Source organism: Dama dama, chromosome 27 (genome assembly GCF_033118175.1).
Source record: "Dama dama isolate Ldn47 chromosome 27, ASM3311817v1, whole genome shotgun sequence".
In the NCBI taxonomy this organism is placed as follows: Eukaryota; Metazoa; Chordata; class Mammalia; order Artiodactyla; family Cervidae; genus Dama; species Dama dama.
This window is the reverse complement of record NC_083707.1, coordinates 21959738-21981036: the sequence shown is the minus strand read 5'-3', so window position 1 is coordinate 21981036 and position 21299 is coordinate 21959738. Positions and strand designations below refer to the sequence as shown.

Here is a 21299-nt window from a genome sequence, read left to right as displayed (position 1 = left end):
TATGGCCACAGAGGTTTTCCTGATTCAAATTAAATTAAGAAATAAGGAAAGCCAGGGGTCCCAGGTTTTTCTTTTGACTAAGATTTCTCAGAACCTGAAGGACAGGAACCCTGAGGTTCTGTTGTTTGTGCCTTAAACAGGCACAGAGTTGATGATGGAATCTGGGGTTAGAGAAGCCTTGCCATTCTGTTCTCATAATTCTTCATTTTCCTTCCATGAAAGGCAACAAGTTGTGTCTGCCAGCAGGCCATTATGCAATATTTACAGGTATTTGAGTCTCATAACCAGAGGAGGAAATGATCCATTTGCAGCCAAATAATTACATTTTAAAAGAAAGAAAAGGTGTTTTTCAATAATATGTTTCATTCTGTTTACAAAAATCCATCTTTAAACTTCCCAGTCAGAGGTAAGAAGCAGATGCTATCCTCATGACTTTTCACACAATATGGATTTTTTTCCCTCTTCAGTATATCTGGAAGTCTCATTAACTGGGGTAAGGTGATTCGGCTTGTACAATATAACCTTTCGTTATTATCATAAAGAGAGTCTGTTTTTCTTTATCTGTATGGATCGCCTTCTGGCCATGGGGGAGGCCCCAGTAGCCCTTAACCTTCTTGTAGGTTTCATGACCTCCTGATATTGTCATGAAACCTGCCCTTTCTCTGTTGCTCTCGCTGCATTTTTCTGTCGGCCCCATTGCAGCTCATTCTTCCAGCTGTGCCCCAAATTGCTGGTCATAGATCTCCAGACTTACTTTGTGCTGTGTGGGGCTGGCCCTGCGCCCTGACTCCCATGTGGCACAGCTGCTAAACCTGAGTCAAGGGGAGCTCTGGCCACAAGCCCCTTTCACACACACACACACACACACACACACACTCTCTTATACACCTTAGAGACCATGCTCCCCACTCCCACAACAAATACACACACACACACACACACACACACACACACACACTGGGGATGTGGCTCAAAGTTTCTCGTTAGGACAGTAAAATGATGAGAAGTAACACTGGGTGTGTAGGATGGAGGTAGTAGGGGAAGAAATTAACAGGGCTAGGGAGCTTGGGGCCTAACATGCTATCAAAGCCCTGAGATAGTGAGACCTGGCTAAGAATTGCAGCAGAAATTGATGAAAATCTGGAGACATTTTGCAGAATAGCTTCCTTGGACTAGATTTCTGCATGTAGAAAAACAGCTTGAAGAATGAAAGCGAGGGTCATAGTTTTGAACCTGGGCAGCTATGACTAGGGCATTGCCTCCAGCAGAGGTAGTGGTGGTGGTGGTGCTTAGTCGCTCAGTCGTGTCCTGCTCTTTGTGACCCCATGGACTGTAGCTTGCCAGGCTTCTCTGTCAATGGGATTTTCCTGGTAGGAATACTGGAGTGGATTGCCATTTTCTCCTCCAGGGTATCTTCCTGACCCAGGGATCGAACCTCAGTCTCCCACATTGCAGGTAAATTGTTAACCATTGAGCCACAGGGAATTCCCTCAGCAAGAAAAGAAAATTTGGCAGTTGGGCTTCAATAGCTGGAAAGCTTTGACATACTGGGTAAGATGAAGGCAGTGTCCCCCAGGAGAGCTAAACAGGTGTATCCGTGGTGCCAGGAAGTGCTGGCTGGTTGTGAAGTAGAGGAGGTTTCGTCAACCCTTTGGTCATGGTCATTGGCAGTCACTGCCAGTGTGATCCACTCAGATGACCCACAGTGGGTGGGATCTGAAGTGCTTTTTCATTTTTAATTTTTTTTGTTAATTGTTTTGAGATAATTGTATGCTCACATATAATTGTTAGAAATAATACATAGAGATCCTGTGTAATCTTTACCCAGTTCTCTCCAAAGATAACATCCTCCAATACTGTACTATAGTATCACAAATCAGGCAGTTGAGATTTTGGTACAGTCAAGAGACAGAATGTATCCATAACTAACAGGAGCCCCAATATCACTTCCCTCCTATTCCCACCTCAACCTAAATCTGGCAACTATTAATCTGTTCTTCATTTGTATACTTTGGTGATTTCAACAAAGTTATATGAATGGTAGGGGCCACAGCATGTAACCTTTCGGAGTTAGCTTTTTTCCCTCAGCATAATTATCTGGAGATTCATTGAAGTGGTTTTTGAGTAATGTAATATCAAATAGAATTCTAGCCTTGGAGAGGTGGCAAAGTCTTGTTCAAGATGTTCTGACATTCACCAGCCACATTCCCGATACTTCAGCAGAGCAAGTGCCATTTCCCTCAAATGGCCATTACTGAACACTGGAACTGTGGGAAAGCCTTACTTGTGGGGACCCACCTCCATCTCTCTGTCATTAACCAAATGCCTTGCACTGCTTTCTGGAATAACACACACTCACTTCCCCATGGAAATACTCTTAAAGTATTTAAAGACAGATATCATGCCATCCTGACTCATTGGAAAAGACCCTGATGCTGGGGAAGACTGAAGGCAGGAGGAGAAGGGCACCCAGGATGAGATGGCTAGATGGCATCACCAACTTGATGGACATGAGTTTGAGTAAACTCTGGGAGTTGGTGATAGACAGGGAGGCCTGGCGTGCTGCAGTCCATGGGGTTGCAAAGATTGGACATGACTGAGTGACTAAACTGAACTGATTATGCCATCCTGTCCAAGTTAAATTCGATGGTTTCCACAGACAGTCCTTGGGGATGTAGTTTGCCGTTCCTCATCATTCGAGTTAGCAGTTTCTCTGTCCATCCAGTACAAAGGATCTTGCTATGGTAAAATCCCAGAATACAGCGTCACCCTTCTACAGACCCCACCAAGGCATTCAGCGGCAGTCCTGGGTGTTAGCTCCAATCAAACTAATAATTCACTAAACCTCCCAGGTTTTGTTTTGTTTTTTACTCATCCGCATTTGCCAGTTCCTTCCATTCTGCATCTCTGTGATTGTTTAACACCTAAATGCAGAGCTTTGATTTTTTTCCCATTGATTTCAGGCCAGAGTTCCAACCTCAAGATCATATTCACTTAGGAAAGGAAAGCTTTAGGCTTTAAATGCTTTTTACTTCTAGCATTTCCATTTGATTCTTACAGTTTCCCTTTGCTGAAATTTGTCATCTGTTTGTGCGTGGTGTTTACCCTTTCCATTAGTCTTTAACATGTTAATCATTGTGAATTTTATAGTTCTAATATTGCATCAAATCTATGGATGTCTTTGTTTCTTGTCAGCACGGGTGGGGAATTGGGCCTTTTTTATACATCTTGTAATTTTGATTGAAAGCTTGGTATGTATAGGACAGTATAGGCTAAGGTAGGTAGTGTTTATGCCTATAAATGGGCAGGTCTCTAATACTAAGCAATTAGAGTAGAGAGGTTTTCAGTTTTCTCTCAAGTGGAGCAGGGCTTGATTTTGCTATTGCTGTAATATCTTCCTTTACCACCTGTTTCCAAATTCTATTAAGTAATTGTGGTTTAGATGAGAACTGGCTTGCTAGAGAGTTTTTCTCAATGTTCCCTTTTCACTGTGAGCTTTGAACATTTTCTACACATCTAAATCTCAGAGGGAGGTCAATTTCCATGCCCCTGCCCCTCACCAAATGGAACCTTCTGTGACCTGGTGCTTCCAGGACTGGACTTTCTCTATTGCCTTTGTTTCCCACACTGGTCTTCAACAAGGCCAGTGTGCCTGGGTCTTGAGGTGGGACTGTCTCAGTGATCTTGTCCCTCCCTCAGTGGTAGGAGGACTCTAAAAGGTCTCTTCTGAGGATGGGCTCCTGCCCCTGTCCCAGCAGTACAGAGTCTTATTCTTTTCCATTCTCCTACACTACCTGTGCTTCAGGGGCAACAAGATTTGCTACCCTTCCCTGCTGCTTACGGCTTTTGTATCACAGAGGAGAAGACTCGGGATGTGGTTTCCTGCCTATCCAGGTGGTCTGTGGCTGCTCCCTTTCTCCTGTGGGGTGTTTGCTGTTGTTCTGGTATCCAGGCTCTGCATCCCCCAATCTGTGCTGTGGGAGACTTTCGTAGGTCTCAATCCCTGCCTCAATCTTCCTCATGGTGCCATGCAAGTCCTTGGAGAGTAGTGTGAATGGATGCTAAGTTCCTTTGTGTCTGTAGTTCCCAGGGCTTCCACACTCTCATGACATTCTACTCCTGACTGTTAAAACTGTGATCTGAGTTTTACTTACTGCTCAGTATGGTGGCTCCCATCCTCCTTCTCCACTCTACCTTAGATGGGCCATTGCTGTGTCCTGCCTTTTCTTAGTGGAAGGAAACTGTCCCTTTTTAGATTTCATGCTACTTGGTTGCTGTGAAATCCTGGCTCTCTAATGGGTTCAATAAAAGTTGATTTTAATGATTATTTGGCCTTTTCTTACTGTTAGGTTTGGAGCAACAGTCTTTGCCACTTTTTAAGTAGAAGTTAGAGCTTCAATTTTGTATATTTAAAAACACATTAAATAAAATTCCGTGAGATCTACCCAGTTCAGTTCAGTTCAGTTCAGTTGCTCTGTTGTGTCTGACTCTTTGAGGCCCTATGAACTGCAGCACGCCAGGCCTCCCTGCGCATCACCAACTCCCGGAGTTTACTCAAACTATGTCCATTGAATCGGTGATGCCATCCAACCATCTCATCCTCTGATGTCCCCCTCTCCTTCCGCCTTCAATCTTTCCCAGCATCAGGGCCTTTTCAGATGTGTCAGTTCTTCGCATCAGGTGGCCAAAGTATTGGAGTTTCAGCTTCAGCATCAGTCCTTCCAATTAATATTCAGGACTGATTTCCTTTAGGATGGACTGGTTGGATCTCCTTGCTGTCCAAGGGATTCTCAAGGGTCTTCTCCAACACCACAGTTCAATGAATTCTATCAGATTTTTATGTTTAACCTTTCTAACTTATTTGAATTAATCTGTATTTTGTTAATAGAAGTTTGGATTAAAACTAATTTCCTGATGCAGTTAGAGATAACTGATTGAAGAAAAAACAGCTTAAGTTTATTGGTATAGTATGAAATCTTGATATTAAAAAATAGCCTTTTAAAACTTTTACTGATTTTTTATGATTGTAAGAGTAATATATTCTCTTTATACCAAACTTTAGAAATACAAAATTAAAGTAAAAATCACCAGAAGTGCTATTACATAAAGATTTTTAAACTTTGTACATTTCCTTGTAATTTTCCTACAATATTTTCCTGTATTATTGTAGTATTTAAAAAACCTAACATTTAATGCCTGTGTAATTAATATTAGGCATATGAATGTACTGTAATTCATTTGATATTTCTCAGACTGTAAACAGAGAAGGCAATGGCAACCCACTCCAGTACTCTTGCCTGGAAAATCCCATGGATGGAGGAGCCTGGTAGGCTGCAGTCCATGGGGTCGCTAGGAATTGGACATGACTGAGTGACTTCACTTTCACTTTTCACTTTCATGCATTGGAGAAAGAAATGGCAACCCACTCCAGTATTGTTGCCTGGAGAATCCCAGGGATGGGGGAGCCTGGTGGGCTGCCGTCTGTGGGGTTGCACAGAGTCGGACACGACTGAAGCGACTTAGCAGCAGCAGCAGCAGATTGTAAAATCAAATTATTTCTGATTATATGCTATATTTAAAGAGCCTCTTTGTTTTTTGATGAAAGCATATTTAGTGAATGAGGTTGTGTTTGAATTTTTTCCGTGTTTAGCAGTATTTCATTAGGTAAGGTTTTTTTAAATCCCATGAGTTTTTTTTAATTTTTAAAAATGTATTTATTGATTTATTTTTGGCTGTGTTGGGTCTTTGTTGCTGTGCATGGGCTTTCTCTAGTCGTGGTGAGTAAGGGGTACTCTTCACTGTGGTGTGAGGGTTTCTCATTGCAGTGGCTTCTCTCGTTGCAGAGCACGGGGACCTTGCAGGCTCAAGACTTGTGGCACCCGGGCTTGGTGCTTCATGACATGTGGAATCTTCCCAGACCAGGGGTCAAACCAGTGTCCCCTACATTGGCAGGCAGATTCTTAAACTCTTGACCACCATGGACGCCCCCAAGTTTTAATGCAGGTTCAATCTGGGGCTTCCCTGATAGCTCAGTTGGTAAAGAATCCACCTGCAATGTGGGAGACCCTGGTTCGATTTCTGGGTGAGGAAGATCCACTGGAGAAGGGAGAGGCTACCCACTCCAGTGTTCTTGGACTTTCCTGTGGCTCAGCTGGTAAAGAATCCATCTGCAATGTGGGAGACCTGGGTTTGATCCCTGGGTTGGGAAGATCCCCTGGAGAAGGGAAAGGCTACTCACTCCAGTATTCTGGCCTAGAGAATTCCATGAACTGTATAGGCCGTGGAGTCACAAAGAGTCGGACATGACCGAGTGACTTTCACTCACTACAGTAGTATTTGTGTCAGAGAGAGATTGTGGGTACAGAGAGCCACCCTTCCCTTTCTACTGGTTATTTGGCTCTGTATACCCAGAAATCCCTGGAGGAAGAAATAGCAACCCACTCGAGTATTCTTACCTGGAGAATCTCATGGACAGAGGAGCTTGGAGGGCTACAGTCCATGGGGTCAGAAAGAGTTGGACATGATTGAGTGACTGAGCACATAGGCACACACCCAGAAAACTAATTCTCACTGATTTGATCTCTTGGATATCCGTATAATCTCAGTAGAAGGAAAAGAAAAAAAAAAGAAATTTTACTAGACATTTTGGGAAGAATTTACTAGTCATTGAAAACCAGAGGTTGGAGTCAGACCTTAAAGGAGCCAGCAGGCTGAGGGGACCCCAAGATCCAGAATGGGTCCCCAGCCACAGGGCTGGAACAGCATTTTTTTTTTTTCATCCTGCTCTGAGATGATTAGCTTCAGGGAGCTGATTTGTGGCAAGAACCACAACTCTCCAAAGGCTTATTGATAAACCAGAACTGCAGCTTACAAATTTACATAGTCAAGATCCCTTATGAATGTAAATGGGAGGAAACAGGAATGAGGTGGGACTCTGACCCTTCTGCCCTTTCGGGGCAAGTGGCCAAGCACTTGCAGCTGTGTTCCAGCTTCTGGGAAATGGGTGGCTCTAATATGGAAGAACATCTGGGATGATGTAAAAGCTTCACTGTAGCCGATGTGCTGTTCCTCAGACAGAGATGTTCTAGGAGAGTTGGGTGGACAGGATGACTGAAAAAAGCATAAGCTTCCAGGAGACCCTGGGAGCAGCCCTACCAGCTCAGGCCATGCTTTGCCAGCACTGCTGACCCCCATCCCTGCAGCCTCTCTCTACCTGCCAGTACTCATCTGCCAGCCCTTCTCCATCCACTCTAAGGAGATGCCAGCTGACCGCCACACTCTGGCTAACAGCACTTTCACCATTCCTGAGCTTGGCAGTTGTCCACTGTCATGTTTCCAGGGCTGGTTATTTACATAAGAAAGTTCTTTAACTTTGATTATTGCTCAGAGAAGGATATGTGTCACATTTCCCCATGGCTTATATTTTTGCGCCAGAGGGAAAGCTGGGGTTCCTTATAGTATGGTAGAAATCAGATTAGCCTTGGTTTTCTTTGACTCCCTCTAGAAATTAGCTGTGTGACCAGTCACAGAGCTTTCTGGACCAGGAGGTTTTGTATTTGAAGCTGGGGATAGCAGTCATGGGAAAAGTACCCACTCTGGTTGATTTCCCCCCCTTCATTTTGCAGGTACTATCGAGGTGTTCCCTGAGGCGGTATTTTAGTGCAGGGTTTCGGTAGTGCTTATATAACAACAGTGGATTTATGTTACCTGTTATCAGCTAACTCTTCATAGTTTCATTGAGGAATCTATCCCAAAGGAAATTTAGCAAAGTGGATGTTTTTTTGGTCTTGTTCACTTTTAGTCATTATTCTGTACAAAAACTTCCAGGTAACCCCCAGTACTTTATCTCAATAGAAGAACATGTTCTTTTACAGCATTATTTACTACTTTGACATTTATTTGAATTATTTTTGAATTTTTATTTTTGTTGTTTAGTTGCTAAGTTGTGTCCACCTCTTTGCAACCCCATGGACTATAGCATGCCAGGCTCCTCTGTCCTCTTCTATCTCCCGGAGCTTGCTCAAACTCATGTCCATTGAGTTGGTGATACCATCCAACCATCTCAACCTCTGCTGCTGCCTCCTCCTTTTGCCTTCCATCCTTCCCAGTATCAGGGTCTTTATTTTTGAATAGTCTTCTGTATTTAGCATTCTGCAAGATTTCCTGCGACTAAATAGTAAGAATTTGAGGGTTTCCCAGCCCCACAGTTGGCTACTTCATTAATCACCAAGTTGGTTCCTTTTCTGCAAATTGCATTGGGTCATACATGGGTTGGCCATTAGGCCCTGTAGCCATATCACATGGGTTTGGTGCAGGTAACTTCCTGTCCTGGCAGGTGAGCCAACTTTGGGGTCTGCACCCCTCCCCCCCCAGACACCTGAAAGCCTTGGCTCAGATTTTTAGCCTCAGGGAGTATATTTTGGCCTGTACTTTATTTCTGATAAGACCAACCTCATTCTTATGATGACAGCACAAAAGGGGAGAGATTTGGACCCCAAGATATCTGATAACCAGTTACAATGGCTTTGGGGCCCATTCTGAGCTTTTTGCTTAGGAATTCTGAGCTTGAGTATATGTCTTTGGAGTAAAGCATTTAAGAGAAATTTGATAAATATCTTAAGTCACTTGAATTTTGTTGTTGTTCTTGTTAAAATATTTAGTATATTCTTAGTTCTGGTTAGCTTGTAAACTGTGTGGCAAAGCTTTGCGAATCAAGTTACCCTCCAATTTCTAATTCAGTTTTAATAACCAGCATCCACTTCTATAACGTACTTATGCTTTTTTTTAAGTGGAAATGAAACAGAGAGAATGAAGCACGTCTTTCAAACCCCCTTTATAATTTAAATCCTGAGGTTTGGAAATTGTTTTCTTTCTATGGTTGCTGAATTTTTAGAAGAGTAGGAATTTGGAGACTTGGGGGAATACTTTGATTTCTACTTCATAAGCAACGTATTTGACCTGCTAGGTGAAGTTCTTGGTCTTCTCTAAGTACCATAAAACTTGAAGGGAGTTCCAGTTTGCTTTTGTATCTGTTTATTTCAGGCTGTGCTGGGTCTTTGTTGCTGTGCAGGCTTTTCTCTGGTTGTGAGGAGCTGGGGCTCCTCTCCAGCTGTGGTGCACCCGCTTCTCGTTGCGGTGGCTTCGTTTGTTGCGGAGCGTGGGCTCTATGGCGCTCAAGCTTCAGTAGCTGTGGATCCCAGCTCTAGACTGTAGGCTCAATAGTGTGGCTCACGGGCTTAGTTGCCCCCCAGGCATATGAGATCTTCCTGGATTAGGGATCGAACCTTTGTCTCCTGGATTCCCAGGCAGTTTCTTTACCACTGAGCCACCAGGGAAGCCCTCTAGTTTGCTTTTAAGAGCAGAATTATTGAGGAACTGCCTCTTACTCCTTTTCCATAACAACTGGTGGTTACCTTTTATCTAAACCCTAGACAACCAGGTTCTGTACAGGCTGACTCCACGCCCTCCTTGTGGGTTGTTGACCTGGAAAGTTAAACCACAGCAACAACAAAGCCAGCAAGCCCTGTGGACACCATCGTCCTACTCAGTCCCCGCCTCCCTGACACGGAGGTGACACTGCAGTCCTGGGCTGTCCGTGGGGCCTCTCTGGTCTTCGGAAGCCTCACGCCCCCTGCTTTATGCTGTGTAGGAACAGAGAGGAACAGCTGCCGTGGAGAGTAAGGCTCACACTGATGAGAAGCACAGTTCACCGCTGGCTGCGTGTTCCTGTCCTCGTGTGACAGGGTTGTCTCAGATTCCTGTTCTATACTGTGATTTAGCGGCATGTTTAAAGCAACATAAAACATAATTTATTATGATGGACAGCACTAAAATAGAGTACCAGTTTTTCCTAGAATGTAATTATAGGTGATCCTTGAATTATGCAGAGGTTAGAGACCCAGACCCTCCCAGGAGTTGAAAAATGGTGTATAAATTAAAGTCAACTCTCCATATCTGCGGTTCTTCCATATCCGCAGTGCTGTACCCGTGGTTCCGCACCCATGGATTCAAGTAGCCGCGGATCATGTAGTACCATAGTATTTACTTTTGAAAAAGAAAGAAAACTTCCTATGAGTGGACCTGCACAGTTCAAACCCATGTTATTCAAGGGTTGACTGTATATAAAAGTAGGTAATATGTAGCCCAAAGGCTGAATGTAGACTCTCCCCTCCGTGTGGTTCCTCCAAACCCTAAATTAAATGGGCTTATTTGTGTAAGCAGGAACCTGAAGGCTGTCACATCGCCCTTTGGGTCCCTGGAAGCCCAGAAGGCTGGCTAGATCAGATCTGAGCCTGTCCGACCACCTCTCCTCCCCAGTGTAAGGGCCTGGCTCTGGGACGTAGCTCTCCGTCCTCAGTAGCCTGACTCTGACGGCCCATGGCACAGGTAATGCTCTCAGCCATGTCACTTGGAGGTGTTCTGTGTCCTGTCTCCAAAGCAGGATGACTGTCTCCTTAAAGGCAAGGCTACAGCTTCCTGACCCCCCCGCCCCCCAGGGACCCTCAATGGGTGCTAGGCATCTGGAAGGCACTCAGGACGTTGAAAGAAGAATCAGAGAATCTTGGAATTGGGAAGGACCTTAGATAGCTTGGCCAGCTCATCCCCATCCAGGTTCTGAATTGCTTCTGCAATAGCCTTAACAAGGGCCACTCAGACCCTCTGATGTGGGGAATCTACACCCCCCAGCGTCTGGTTGGTCTCAGAACCACTGCTTCTGAGACTGACTCCGTGTTGCCCAGGTTACTGTTTTGTGACCAATTGCTTTACCTTCTCAAGTGGTTCATGCTCCATAAGAATGAGAATCAGTTCTTAGTGACTGCCCCCAGTGCTAGACAGATAGGCAGAATTTTGAGCCTGTAAGTTATTTGTGATGAAACTGCCCCTTAGAACATGAAGGAGCACCAGGCAGAGATGAAATGTCATTGGAGGGTCACTGCCACAGCCCTTTGAGAAGCCTCCAGTGTCTGAACCTTGTAGTGGTGTGTGTGCTGGCATCCATGCCGTGTGTTCCCCACCCCTCATGCATGGTCCTTGCTCCCGCTGCCACGGTGGGCCTGCCTCTCCTGGTCCATCACTAGCCTCTCGTTGACCTCTTCTCAGCAGGTCAGGAAGCTCAGTGGCCACTCCTGCTAGAATGTGTCTTAGAGTAAGTACAGCGGATTTTTAAGAGCTCTGAGATGATGAGCAGCGTGTTTGGACTTGGAGGAATAGCTGTGTGGCCTCCATTGTGGCTGTTCCAAGGTTTTAGGGGGTTTTGATAGCATTCCAGATACTTGAGGGCATCAAATTAAGTGAATTCTGGAAAAATGAGCATTTGGTGTAGAAATCTTTTGAAGTCAGGAATTCTTATTACCTTCAAGTCAGTACAACAATGCTAATGAGGTATTTCAGAAGAGGAGCTCCACTGGTTGTGTTTTGATGATTAGTTGGGACATGCTAGCAATTAGTACTGTTCATTTCCATTAAATTAATGTGCTAATGCACTCTTTTTTCTAAAGTAGTTTAACTATATAATATGTTTGTGATTAATTTTACATAGTAAAGCTTCCAAACACACATAAACATCAACTTAGACCGAGTAGAAGCCAAATTCACAGAAGCCTAAAATCATGAATCAGAAGAGTTTAGGGATTTTTTAAAAATAAAATTACAGCAGCAAAAGATCTCTAAGCAGAGCCTTCATAGCAAAGGAGAAGATGACGTGAACAGGCATGTTGAGACTAATAGGGAAAGAAGGCTTCCCGAGAAAACAGTGGTTTCTTGCTTAGAGAACCTTGTAAGGGAGAGTGGGTCCTTGGGTACCCTGTCAGCCAAGGCCCCGTGACCACAGAGATGCCCAGGAGGGAGCCCAGATGAGACCAGCTGATGGGGCCATGGGCTGGGCAGCAGCCAGGTTCTTTCCCACGAAGGCACCGAGGAGGCTTAAGCCACATAATAATAGTCCACCCACCGAGGAGGGCGCCAAGCCTGGGCTTGCTGGGTTGTTTTATTTACTTGAAGACATTTTTTCTGCTCTACATGTACCAAGATAGCACAGTTGATTGTGCCCTGCCTTCCTCTCCTACCCCCCACCTTGTAGTTGCGGAGAAAAACACTCTGGAATTTAGTCTATTCCCAGTTAGGGAGAACAGAGAATGTGGGACGCGGGTGACAAAAGGTGAATGTGCTCTAGAGAGTTCAGAGCCCTCACCAGAACTCAGGTCCCATTTGATAAGGATGTCGCAGGGCGGACGGATGGCAGCCCAAGGCGCTGCTTGTCTTGAGTGCACTTGCGGGGTTGGGGCCCAGCCCTGCTGAGGGCTGGAGGGGCGTCGGGGGTCGGAGCGGGCTGAGACTGGCTCCACACACATTAGTGGTTGGGTTTGCAAGCCACGCCTTGGTGAAGAGGGCACTCCAGCCTGCCCTTCGTGTGCAGTACTGACGCCGCAGCCCCTTGGAGGCAGAGGCGGTTTCTGCTGTGTCAGAAAAAACAGCATCTCCGCCACCAGGTGGCTTCTGCTCTGGGGCTTCCCTGGTGGCTCAGCTGGTAAAGAATCTACCTGACATACTGGGGACCCTGATTCACTCCTGGGTCAGGAAGATCCCCTGGGGAAGGGACCCACTGCTCTAGACAGGCGTGACGTGTATCAGGTGAGTGAACGTGTATGTAACAGTTTCAGGTCACGAAAAAGGACGTGAATAAAACAGAACAGGTTGACGTGAGTGACCAAGGGGCTCCTTTAGATGAAGTCATCAGAAAGGTTATTTCCCACGAGGGGAATCTCTCAGACCTGGAAGATAAGGAAAGGCCAGTCCTGTGGTGACTGGTGAGGGAATAGCCAATGAGAAAACTCTTGAGTCAGGCACAAGCTTCAGTATGTGAAAAACACACTGTCGCGTGACTAAAGAGAGGTGGCTGACGGGAGTGCCCCGGGCAGAAGGGGAGTGACAGGGGATGAAGACAGAGAGCTTGGTAGTGACAAAAAGCTCTCAGGGTTGGACGCCACCCTGAATGTGATGCAGAGCCAGTGGAGGGCTGAGAGTGCCAGGGTCACTCCGGCTGAAGTTTAGAGAAAGGGCTTCAAGGTGACAAGCCCAGAAGTACTGAGGAGGCTCTCACGGTGGTCTCAGGTGGGCAGGGAGAGGGAGCTGTGGGCAGAGTCAGGGCAGGGACAGCTGCTGACAGCCCTGATGGTTAGAGTCATTGTGAAATTGGGAGGGAGGAGGGCAGGGTGGCTCCCATTTGCAGTGAGTGAATGGTGGGGCCTTGTCCTGAGGTGTGGACTTGTGGAAGGAACACACTGGAAGTAGTGGGTGGGACAGGATGAGCACAAGTGCAAATTGAGAGAGTCCTTTTTGGGCTACATTGAACTCGAGGGCCCATAAGAGTGGCGAGGTCAGGTGCCGGGTCTGAAGGGCATTGAGTCATAAATGGGATTTACAGTTAAGGGCCTGGATGAACTCATCTGGACAGAGTGTGTGGCAAGGGAGCAGGATGGGGGAGTGAACTCTGAGGCCTCCCCACACCTGGAGGTTGAGCTTCTTAGAAGGAGTCAGCTAGTGTAGCCCCCTAGGGAGGAGACTGTGGTCAGCCATGTCATGAGGAAATTGCTTCTGGAGGGAGCAGTTGATTGTCACGTGCTGCTGAGAGTTGAGCTAAAATGAGCCTAGAAGAGTAACCACTGGACACTATGGGAAGTGAAAGTGTTAGTCACTCAGTCGTGTCTGACTCTTTGTGACCCCATGAGCCTGTCAGGCTCTGCTGTCCGTGGAATTCTCCAGGTAAGAATACTGGAGTGGGTTGCCATTTCCTTCTCCAGGGGATCTTCCTGACCCAGGGATTGAACCCAGGTCTCCTGCATTGCAGGCAGATTCTTTACCGTCTGAGCCACCAGGGAAGCCTGGACAACATGGAGGCCATCAGCAACCTTGACAAGAGTAATTTAATCTGCGCCGTGGAGATAGAAGCCCTGTCAGATTGGGTTGAGGAGTCCATGGGATGGAGAAGGGGAATCAGGGAGTATGGCAACTCTTTGGAGCGATTTTCTTATGAAGGGGAGCTGGAAACCGTGGTGCTGGCTGGAGAGAGCTATGGAATCGAGGAAAAGCCAGCTGGTTTACTAGGGGAGATGACAGAAGACAAGGGGTGAGAGGGGGAGGTGGGGTCATAAATTTGGAGAAATGACTTGGGGTGGGTGATGGTTTCACCCTGTCCCCCCGGCATGTGCAGGGCTCCACATCCCCCCCTAAAGTGCACACCTGGCCATGCAGGAGTCCCTGGGCCTGCAGAGCTGGTGGAGTGCCTAGAGCCGGTTCTCCGCAGTCACAGAGAGCGAATATGGGCTGATTGGCTGCTAGGGTCATTCATTCATTCCACGAGCAAACACCTCTGAGCCCGCTCTGGCCCAGGTGTGGTTCCGGCCCCGCAGACCCCATGCACAGCAGCCTGTCTCCCCAGGAGAGTGCTTTCTGCCCATGGGGTAGGGGTGGGAGCAGGCGGGCACTGGCCAGCCACCTGCTGGAGGCCCCCCCCAAGGAGCAGCCCTGAGGCAGATATGCTGTTTCCTAGAAGGGGGATTTGAACCTGTTTCCAGGAGGAAGGTGGTGTGTGATTTCTTTGAGAAGGAGGAAGTGGGGTGCAGGAAAGGAGACATGAGTCAAGATTGCAGTGGCAAAGCCTGTGGGGAGGGGTGGGGGGCTGAGCTGGAAGCCCCAGGCTGCCACAGCCCACCCCCGGCGGCTGAGTGAGTTAGGGATCAGTGGCGGCTGCATTTCTCCAGGTAAGTGACCTTCAGTCCCCATGAAGAGGGGCCCTGGGCTGAGTGAGGCTCCTCATGAGTGTGGTACTCTGGGCCCAGGACTGTGGGGGTGAGGACCCAGATGGCCTTCCCTGTGCAGTTTTAAGAACCTGGACTTGGTTCAAGCGTCCTGTTGCAGCCTCAGACAAGTCATTTAGCTTGCCATGCCTGCTTCTTCATCAGAAAAAAAATGAGATTTGATTGCTGTACGTCATAATGATCTAGTCTGGTTAGAATGAAGTTACCAACCCAGCAACCGCCGCCTCCTGTATTGACAGACAACCTGTGTGAGCCCTGAGGCCAAAGACCTTGGGTTCAAATTCTGGTTCCGTTTCTAGCTGTGGGATCTTGAGTTGGAGACTCTGGGCCTCAGTTTACTTATCCGTGCAGTGGGGTTAATACTGACACCTGCGTTCTGAGGTGTCTAGTGAAGGAATCTGCGTAATTGCTGAGAAGAGTGGCTGGGCTCCAGCTCTGTCAGGACGAAGCCTGCAGACGTCCCCGCTGTATCTGCACCTGCACGATGGTTGTGTCTTGTCTCCGCAGTTCCGCCTGGTGGTGAAGACAGCCCTGAAGCTGCTGCTGGTCTTTGTGGAATACTCGGAGTCCAATGCACCTCTCCTGATTCAGGCCATCTCTGCCGTGGACACAAAAAGGGGTGAGTGATCCCTGCCCGCTATGTCATCCAAGTAAAAGTGTCTCATATAAGATTTCCACTTTTTGTTTCCATGTTCAAAGCAGAATTAAGAAGGAACAGAATTCCCTTTGTGTGGACTTCTGACATCAGGAAACAGATGTTTCAGGATGCACATGTATAAAGATTAGGTGAAGGAGGGAACAGTGAAAGAAAAGCACCCCTAGCTGACCCAGGCAGGACAGGTCAGATTCCAGCTTATCTTTATGCTCCATCTTCAGCCCCCACAACTGAACACACAGAACCAGCTTGTTCTCCTCTTTTCCCATCCTGTTGGGGTCACTTTGGCTCCTTCCTCTCTTCCCCTCCCTCCCACCTGCTTTATTGGCTCTCACCCCACAGTGTTCCTTGAACATTCCTTGCATCTTCTTCACCATCTCTCACCAGATATCCTTTGCCTCCCTGAAATGCTACCTGCCTCTCTGTTATTGGAAGATTCTTCTAAAGCACAAATTTGGTCACATCATTTTCTATCTGAAACCTGCCAGTGGCTTCCCAATGCCCACAGGGTTAGGACTGACCCTTCAGCATCCAGTCCCTGTTTACCCGCCACCCCCACCTCCCACCCAGACTGCACCAGGCCCGCCCTACCTTGGATCAGATGAGCATATTCTTTCAAAGCCCCGTGTGCCCCTCATCTCTGCTGTGTTGTTATCATTGCCCATTCTCTCAGGAGTGTGTGTCCTGCTAGACGGTGGGGTGCCTGTCGGCTCTGGGTGTCCCGGCACCTGGCTTACCCATAGCAGGAAGACCTACTGCCAGCCGGCACACCTGATGACAAAGGAGCTTTGGATTTGGTTTACGGCATGACATGCTGTGTCTCCTTTAGTATTGTGAAGTCTGATTCTGAAGTGGGTTTTTGTTTTGTTTTATTCTTTTAAACAGCTTCCCTGGTAGCTTGGATGGTAAAGAATCTGCCTGCAATGCAGGAGACCAGTGTTCAATCCCTGGGTCAGAAAGATCCCCTAGAGAAGGGCATGGCAACCCACTCCAGTATTCTTGCCTGGAGAATCCCATGGACAGAGGAGCCTGGTGGGCTACATTCCATGCAGTTGCAAAGAGTCGGAGATGACTGAGTGACTAACAAATAGGTTTTGTTCCTCAGTAGGACATTTTTATTAATATTTTCATCCCCACAAAGACTCTAACAAGAACAAAAACTTGTTAACATTAATTATTTTCTTTTTATAATGGAAATACTCTGTAGAAAATTTGGAAAAAACAGTGTAAAGAAGACCATAAAAATTTACCTGTAGTCTCACCAGATAGACAGAATCGCTGTTAACATGTTGGTGTATGGTTGTATGTATGTATGGACACACATGTTTATGTACAAGTCAGCTCAGGGACAACTGACGAAAAGAAATGAGAGGCCTATGTAGCCTTCTCTGATTCAAACCACTTGTGTCTCTGACTCAGTGTTGTTCGGAGACCCACATTCAGGACTGAATACAAAGATGAAAGAAAGCAGCTTCCTAATTGCTGTGAAAGTTTGAATATAAGTTAATGAAAGTCATCCAGGACCATGAACTGGGCTTCTGCACATTTCCCACACACTCACGGGCAGATGTCAGTCCCCAGCATGGTGGAGTGCAGGAGGGAGGCAACTCTAGGCCTGCGTGTGCATGTACCGCAGAGACAGTCCTAGTGTGTGATCAGGGGCTGTGAGTCTGGAAGGCTGATGGCAGATTGGGGCAGGTTTTTCTGCCCAGGCTTGTTGCCATCTGAAACATGAGCATGAAGACCCTCACGGCCTAAAGCACATCACGGGGACCCCTTGAGGATCCTAATGAAGGCTCCCAATGACTCAGAAGCCAGGGTGGGCTTTCCCAAGGCCAGTCCAGGGCTGAGGGTCAAAGGTGGATGTTTGGGAAGAGAGTGAAGCTGATACTTTCATTCCTCCTTGGAAGAAGATTCATACTGTATTCTCCAACTCTTTGAGTTACTTTAGGATAACTAGCAGATTCTTCATTTTCCTATCCTAAATTTCAGGTAACCCTTGGGCCCTTGTCATGTGGGCCGTGTTAGAGCAGACAACCTTCTTATGACCTTGAGGTTCTCGCTTGACTTCACTGGTTTGGGAGCTCAGAGCGTCCTTCCTCATGCATATCTCATGGAGAGACCATTTGGGGTAAAGGAGTGATCCTGAAAGCAGCCAACCCCAAAGTATCCACCTGCAGGCCCAGCTGTACACTCAGCTGTACTCTCTCCCCCAAGACAAAGCGATGGCCGCTCTTTCCCAATTTGTAAAAATAAAGTCATAACAGTGAATGGATTGTTTTCCCAACCTCATGGTTTTCCAATGAAATTTCTTAAGCTTTTGGAAAGTATTGTCATCTGGCTGCTACTGAGCACTAGCAGCTGAGAACAAAAAGGATCAACACTGATGGAAAAACTCAGCCATAGCTTATCATGTGTGGTTCAGTCGCATATTTGTCTATGACATGTGTGGTCTTGGCCATGACATTATAACACATATATATAACACCATCCTATATTACTGCTAGTAAAACTGTTCCTGAACTTTGTGCTGGAATTGCACACATAAATATGTCATGCTGTTCTGCAGAGGGAAGCATGACTTGCAGGTGTGTTTCCACCTGGCAGGTTGAGAAGCTGCTCTCCAGTCCCTCTGGACTGGAGCAAGCGAGTAGGTAGACATGCCAGAGGTGACCAAGGGCCAGCTGAGTACGTCCATTTCTACACAAGTTTATAAATCCACCATAAATGTGACTCCTCAAGGTGGTTTTGGACTCATTCTTTTGGAGGTTAGGGTGGAGAATGGGCCTGTTAATGTGCATACCTTTTTAGTAGAAAGGAATTCTTTTGGGTGATGAGAAATGGTAGGTTTAGAGAATCAGCAAGGAAAGTCAACAAGTGAGCCACAAGTTCTCAGAAATTACTAGCAAATGAAGTTGTCCAAGAACAAATTCCTCTGATTGCTGTATAAACAGCGCATCCCACACATGGGTTAATGGGAAAGGTTCATTGGTGAGCATGGATGGACAGATCGCTGTTCTGCCAACAGTGGGCCAGTTAGGGAGCAGCAATAAAAGCTGAGGGATTTAGGTGTATCATAGGGACTAATAAATATGTATGAATTAATGAAAATTAAAAGGGCCCCATTTGATCGTGGCAGTTGGCACTTAGGCTCAGGTGCTAGAATGAAACCATGGATTTGAGTTAGTCTCTAAGGCATGGCTCAGGGTCATACCTGTCTGTGCAGACTGCCGGCACGTCTTCTCCTTTGCATGTGTCTTCAAGTCACTTTCCCTTCCTAGTGGACAGGGCCAGGCAGGAAGAGAGAATGGCAGTAAGCAGTCACGGAAGCCCATGGGAAGGCTTTGCTTTGTCATTCCGCCATCATCAAAGACTTCTTCACTCTAGTGATTAGCAGGAAACTGGTCGAGAACCCCCTGCTCCCCTGGGCAGGGTGCCCCTCCCTCTGACTGTTTGGGTTTCCCTCCCAGACAGAGGGTGGGGGTAAGTGACCAGATGGGGTACCTTATTTTGAAATTTCAGTCATAAATCTTGAGTACTGCTAATCTGGGTTCAGCACTGCTTTTGAAGAGGTGCCATTTTTCATTTGAATGTGAGGTGATGAGCTATGACATAATTTTTAAACATGTGTCTCACACATGATTAACGGGGTTGGGGAGGTGGGTGGAGAATCCAGACATCCTTTCCAGCCATCTTGTCTCTGACTTGTGCTCAAGGGTACATTGCTCTGTGAAGACTGCACTGAGCATGGCAGAGGTCAGAGTGCACAGAACTCAAGCTGTTTCCATGGTTGTCTGGAGCAGAAGCGTATTCGTTAAGTGTTCATCTGTCACAGTGAAAGACGTGGAACACGGCTCTGGGACCTTGTGTTTGAGTGTTAGACCAACTCGCATACAAGGCGTCATGCAAAATATTTTATTTTCTTTGGGGTTTAATACAGAGACTTGGAAGAGAGTAAGAGGACAGGAGTATTGAGCAGTTTATCCTGTGCTTACTAATTCTGGGTTGAGAGTGGGGTGACGTGGTTTGCTGGGAGGAGGGGGCCTGGCCAGGAAGCCTGCGGGGCAGGCCTGGGGGGCAGCATGGGCGTCCCCTGGCCACCACCTCCTCTCAGTGACAGCTACTGCTGGCCAAGTGCCTGTCACACAACAGACACCGTTCTAAGCGTTTTTCATATAAAATTCATTTGTTTAACAAATATTTAGGGCTTCCCTGTGGCTCAGAGGGTAAAGTGTCTGTCTGCAATGCAGGAGACCTGGGTTTGATTCCTGGGTTGGGAGGATACCCTGGAGAAGGAAATGGCAACCCACTCCAGTACCCTTGCCTGGAAAATCCCATGGACGGAGAAGCTTGGTAGACTGCAGTCCATGGGGTCGCAAAGAAATATTTAAGTGCCAATCATGTGCCTTCGAACTTCAGAGAGAAACCAGGCTGTCATAGATCCTATACTCACTCCAGTGCTGGAGGTGGAGTTGGAGAGAGATGGACAGTGATGATGAAGGAAGTGACCATCTCCTGATGTTCTGCATCAGCACTCAGGAGGGGCAACAAAGCGCCATATCTCTGGAACACCTCACAGTCAGCCGCTAGGGTAGATGTTATCTCACCAGTTCACATGCCTCCCCCGAGCCTCTGTTCATTCCACTACTCTGTTCAACTTTGTTCTCTGTTATGTGAAGGGGGAAGGTCATGTGGTTTATGGTCTAATACAGGGCCACCCCCTACCCACACATGTTATTTGCTCAGTCATGTCCAACTCTGTGACCCCATGGACTGTAACCTCTGTCCATGGGATTCTCCAGGCAAGAATACTGGAGTGGGGTGGCCATTGCCTTCTCCAGGGGATCTTCCCGAGTCAGGGATTGAACGTGGGTCTTCTGCATTGCAGACAGATTCCTTACCATCTGAGCCACCAGGGAAGCCCCAGGGAAAGTGTTAATTGCTACCCACACATACACACACGAAACCCCATATGGAGCAGTGAAGGTGTGGATGGAGGGGGGCACTGAAACTGGATCATTTAGTTCTGACAGACGGGCTCTTGGGACAGCTACAACTGCTGGTGCTTGATGAAGGCCAGTTGGAGCCCTGACAAGGTATTTGTGTTGAACTAGAAGGTGTCCTCACCTTCCCCTTCATTCTTCTAAAAATTTCCTATTTTCTGGTCCCCAAACAGTCAAAGGATAGTGAACATGTATCCCCATAGTGTCTGATTACATACAAATTTCCAGACTCAAGAAATCCTTAAATGATAAAAAGGGAATCAAATATTATAACTGAAGAACACTTTTTGTGTATATCTTTTTTAAACTTTTTTATTTATTTTGGCTGTGCTGGACCTTCATTGCTGTGTGGGCTTTTCTCTAGTGACGGGGAGTGGGGCTACTCTCTAGTTGCGGTGCATGGGCTTCTCATTGAGGTGGCTTTTCTTGTTGGGGAGCACGGGTTCTAGGACGTGAGGGCTTCAGTACTTGCGGCACATAGACTCAGTAGTTGTGGTTCCTGGGCTTAGTTGCTCTGTGGCATGTGGGATCTTTCCAGACCAGGGATCAAGTCAAATCCATGTCTCCTGCATTGGCAGGTGGATTCTTTACCACTGAGTCCCCAGAGGAGCCCCGAATATGTTTTTTATTAAATGAAGCCCCTGTTTGAGTGCTTTCATTATAATGGATAAAGTGGTGCATAGATACGTGTGTCTGCATAAGAGAGAGAAAGAGACAGGAGTTAGACCATTCACCTCTCTCTCTCTGGGATGCTTGCCATTGCTTCCTTCCTCTCCTTCCACAGGCCCCATTTGACATCTTTGGCTCCAAATTAAGCAACCAAGA

At 46.8% G+C, this 21299-nt stretch overlaps 1 protein-coding gene across 2 annotated transcripts in view; it reads left to right on the top strand.

The window, feature by feature from the left end:
* FHOD3 (formin homology 2 domain containing 3) overlaps positions 1-21299 on the top strand; it is a 518587-nt gene that overhangs the window by 314151 nt on the left and 183137 nt on the right. For both annotated transcript variants that reach the window (XM_061130778.1, XM_061130777.1), the window contains exon 7: positions 15324-15435. In XM_061130778.1, coding sequence (XP_060986761.1) covers positions 15324-15435 — 112 coding nt within the window. The remainder of the gene's footprint in view (positions 1-15323; positions 15436-21299) is intronic.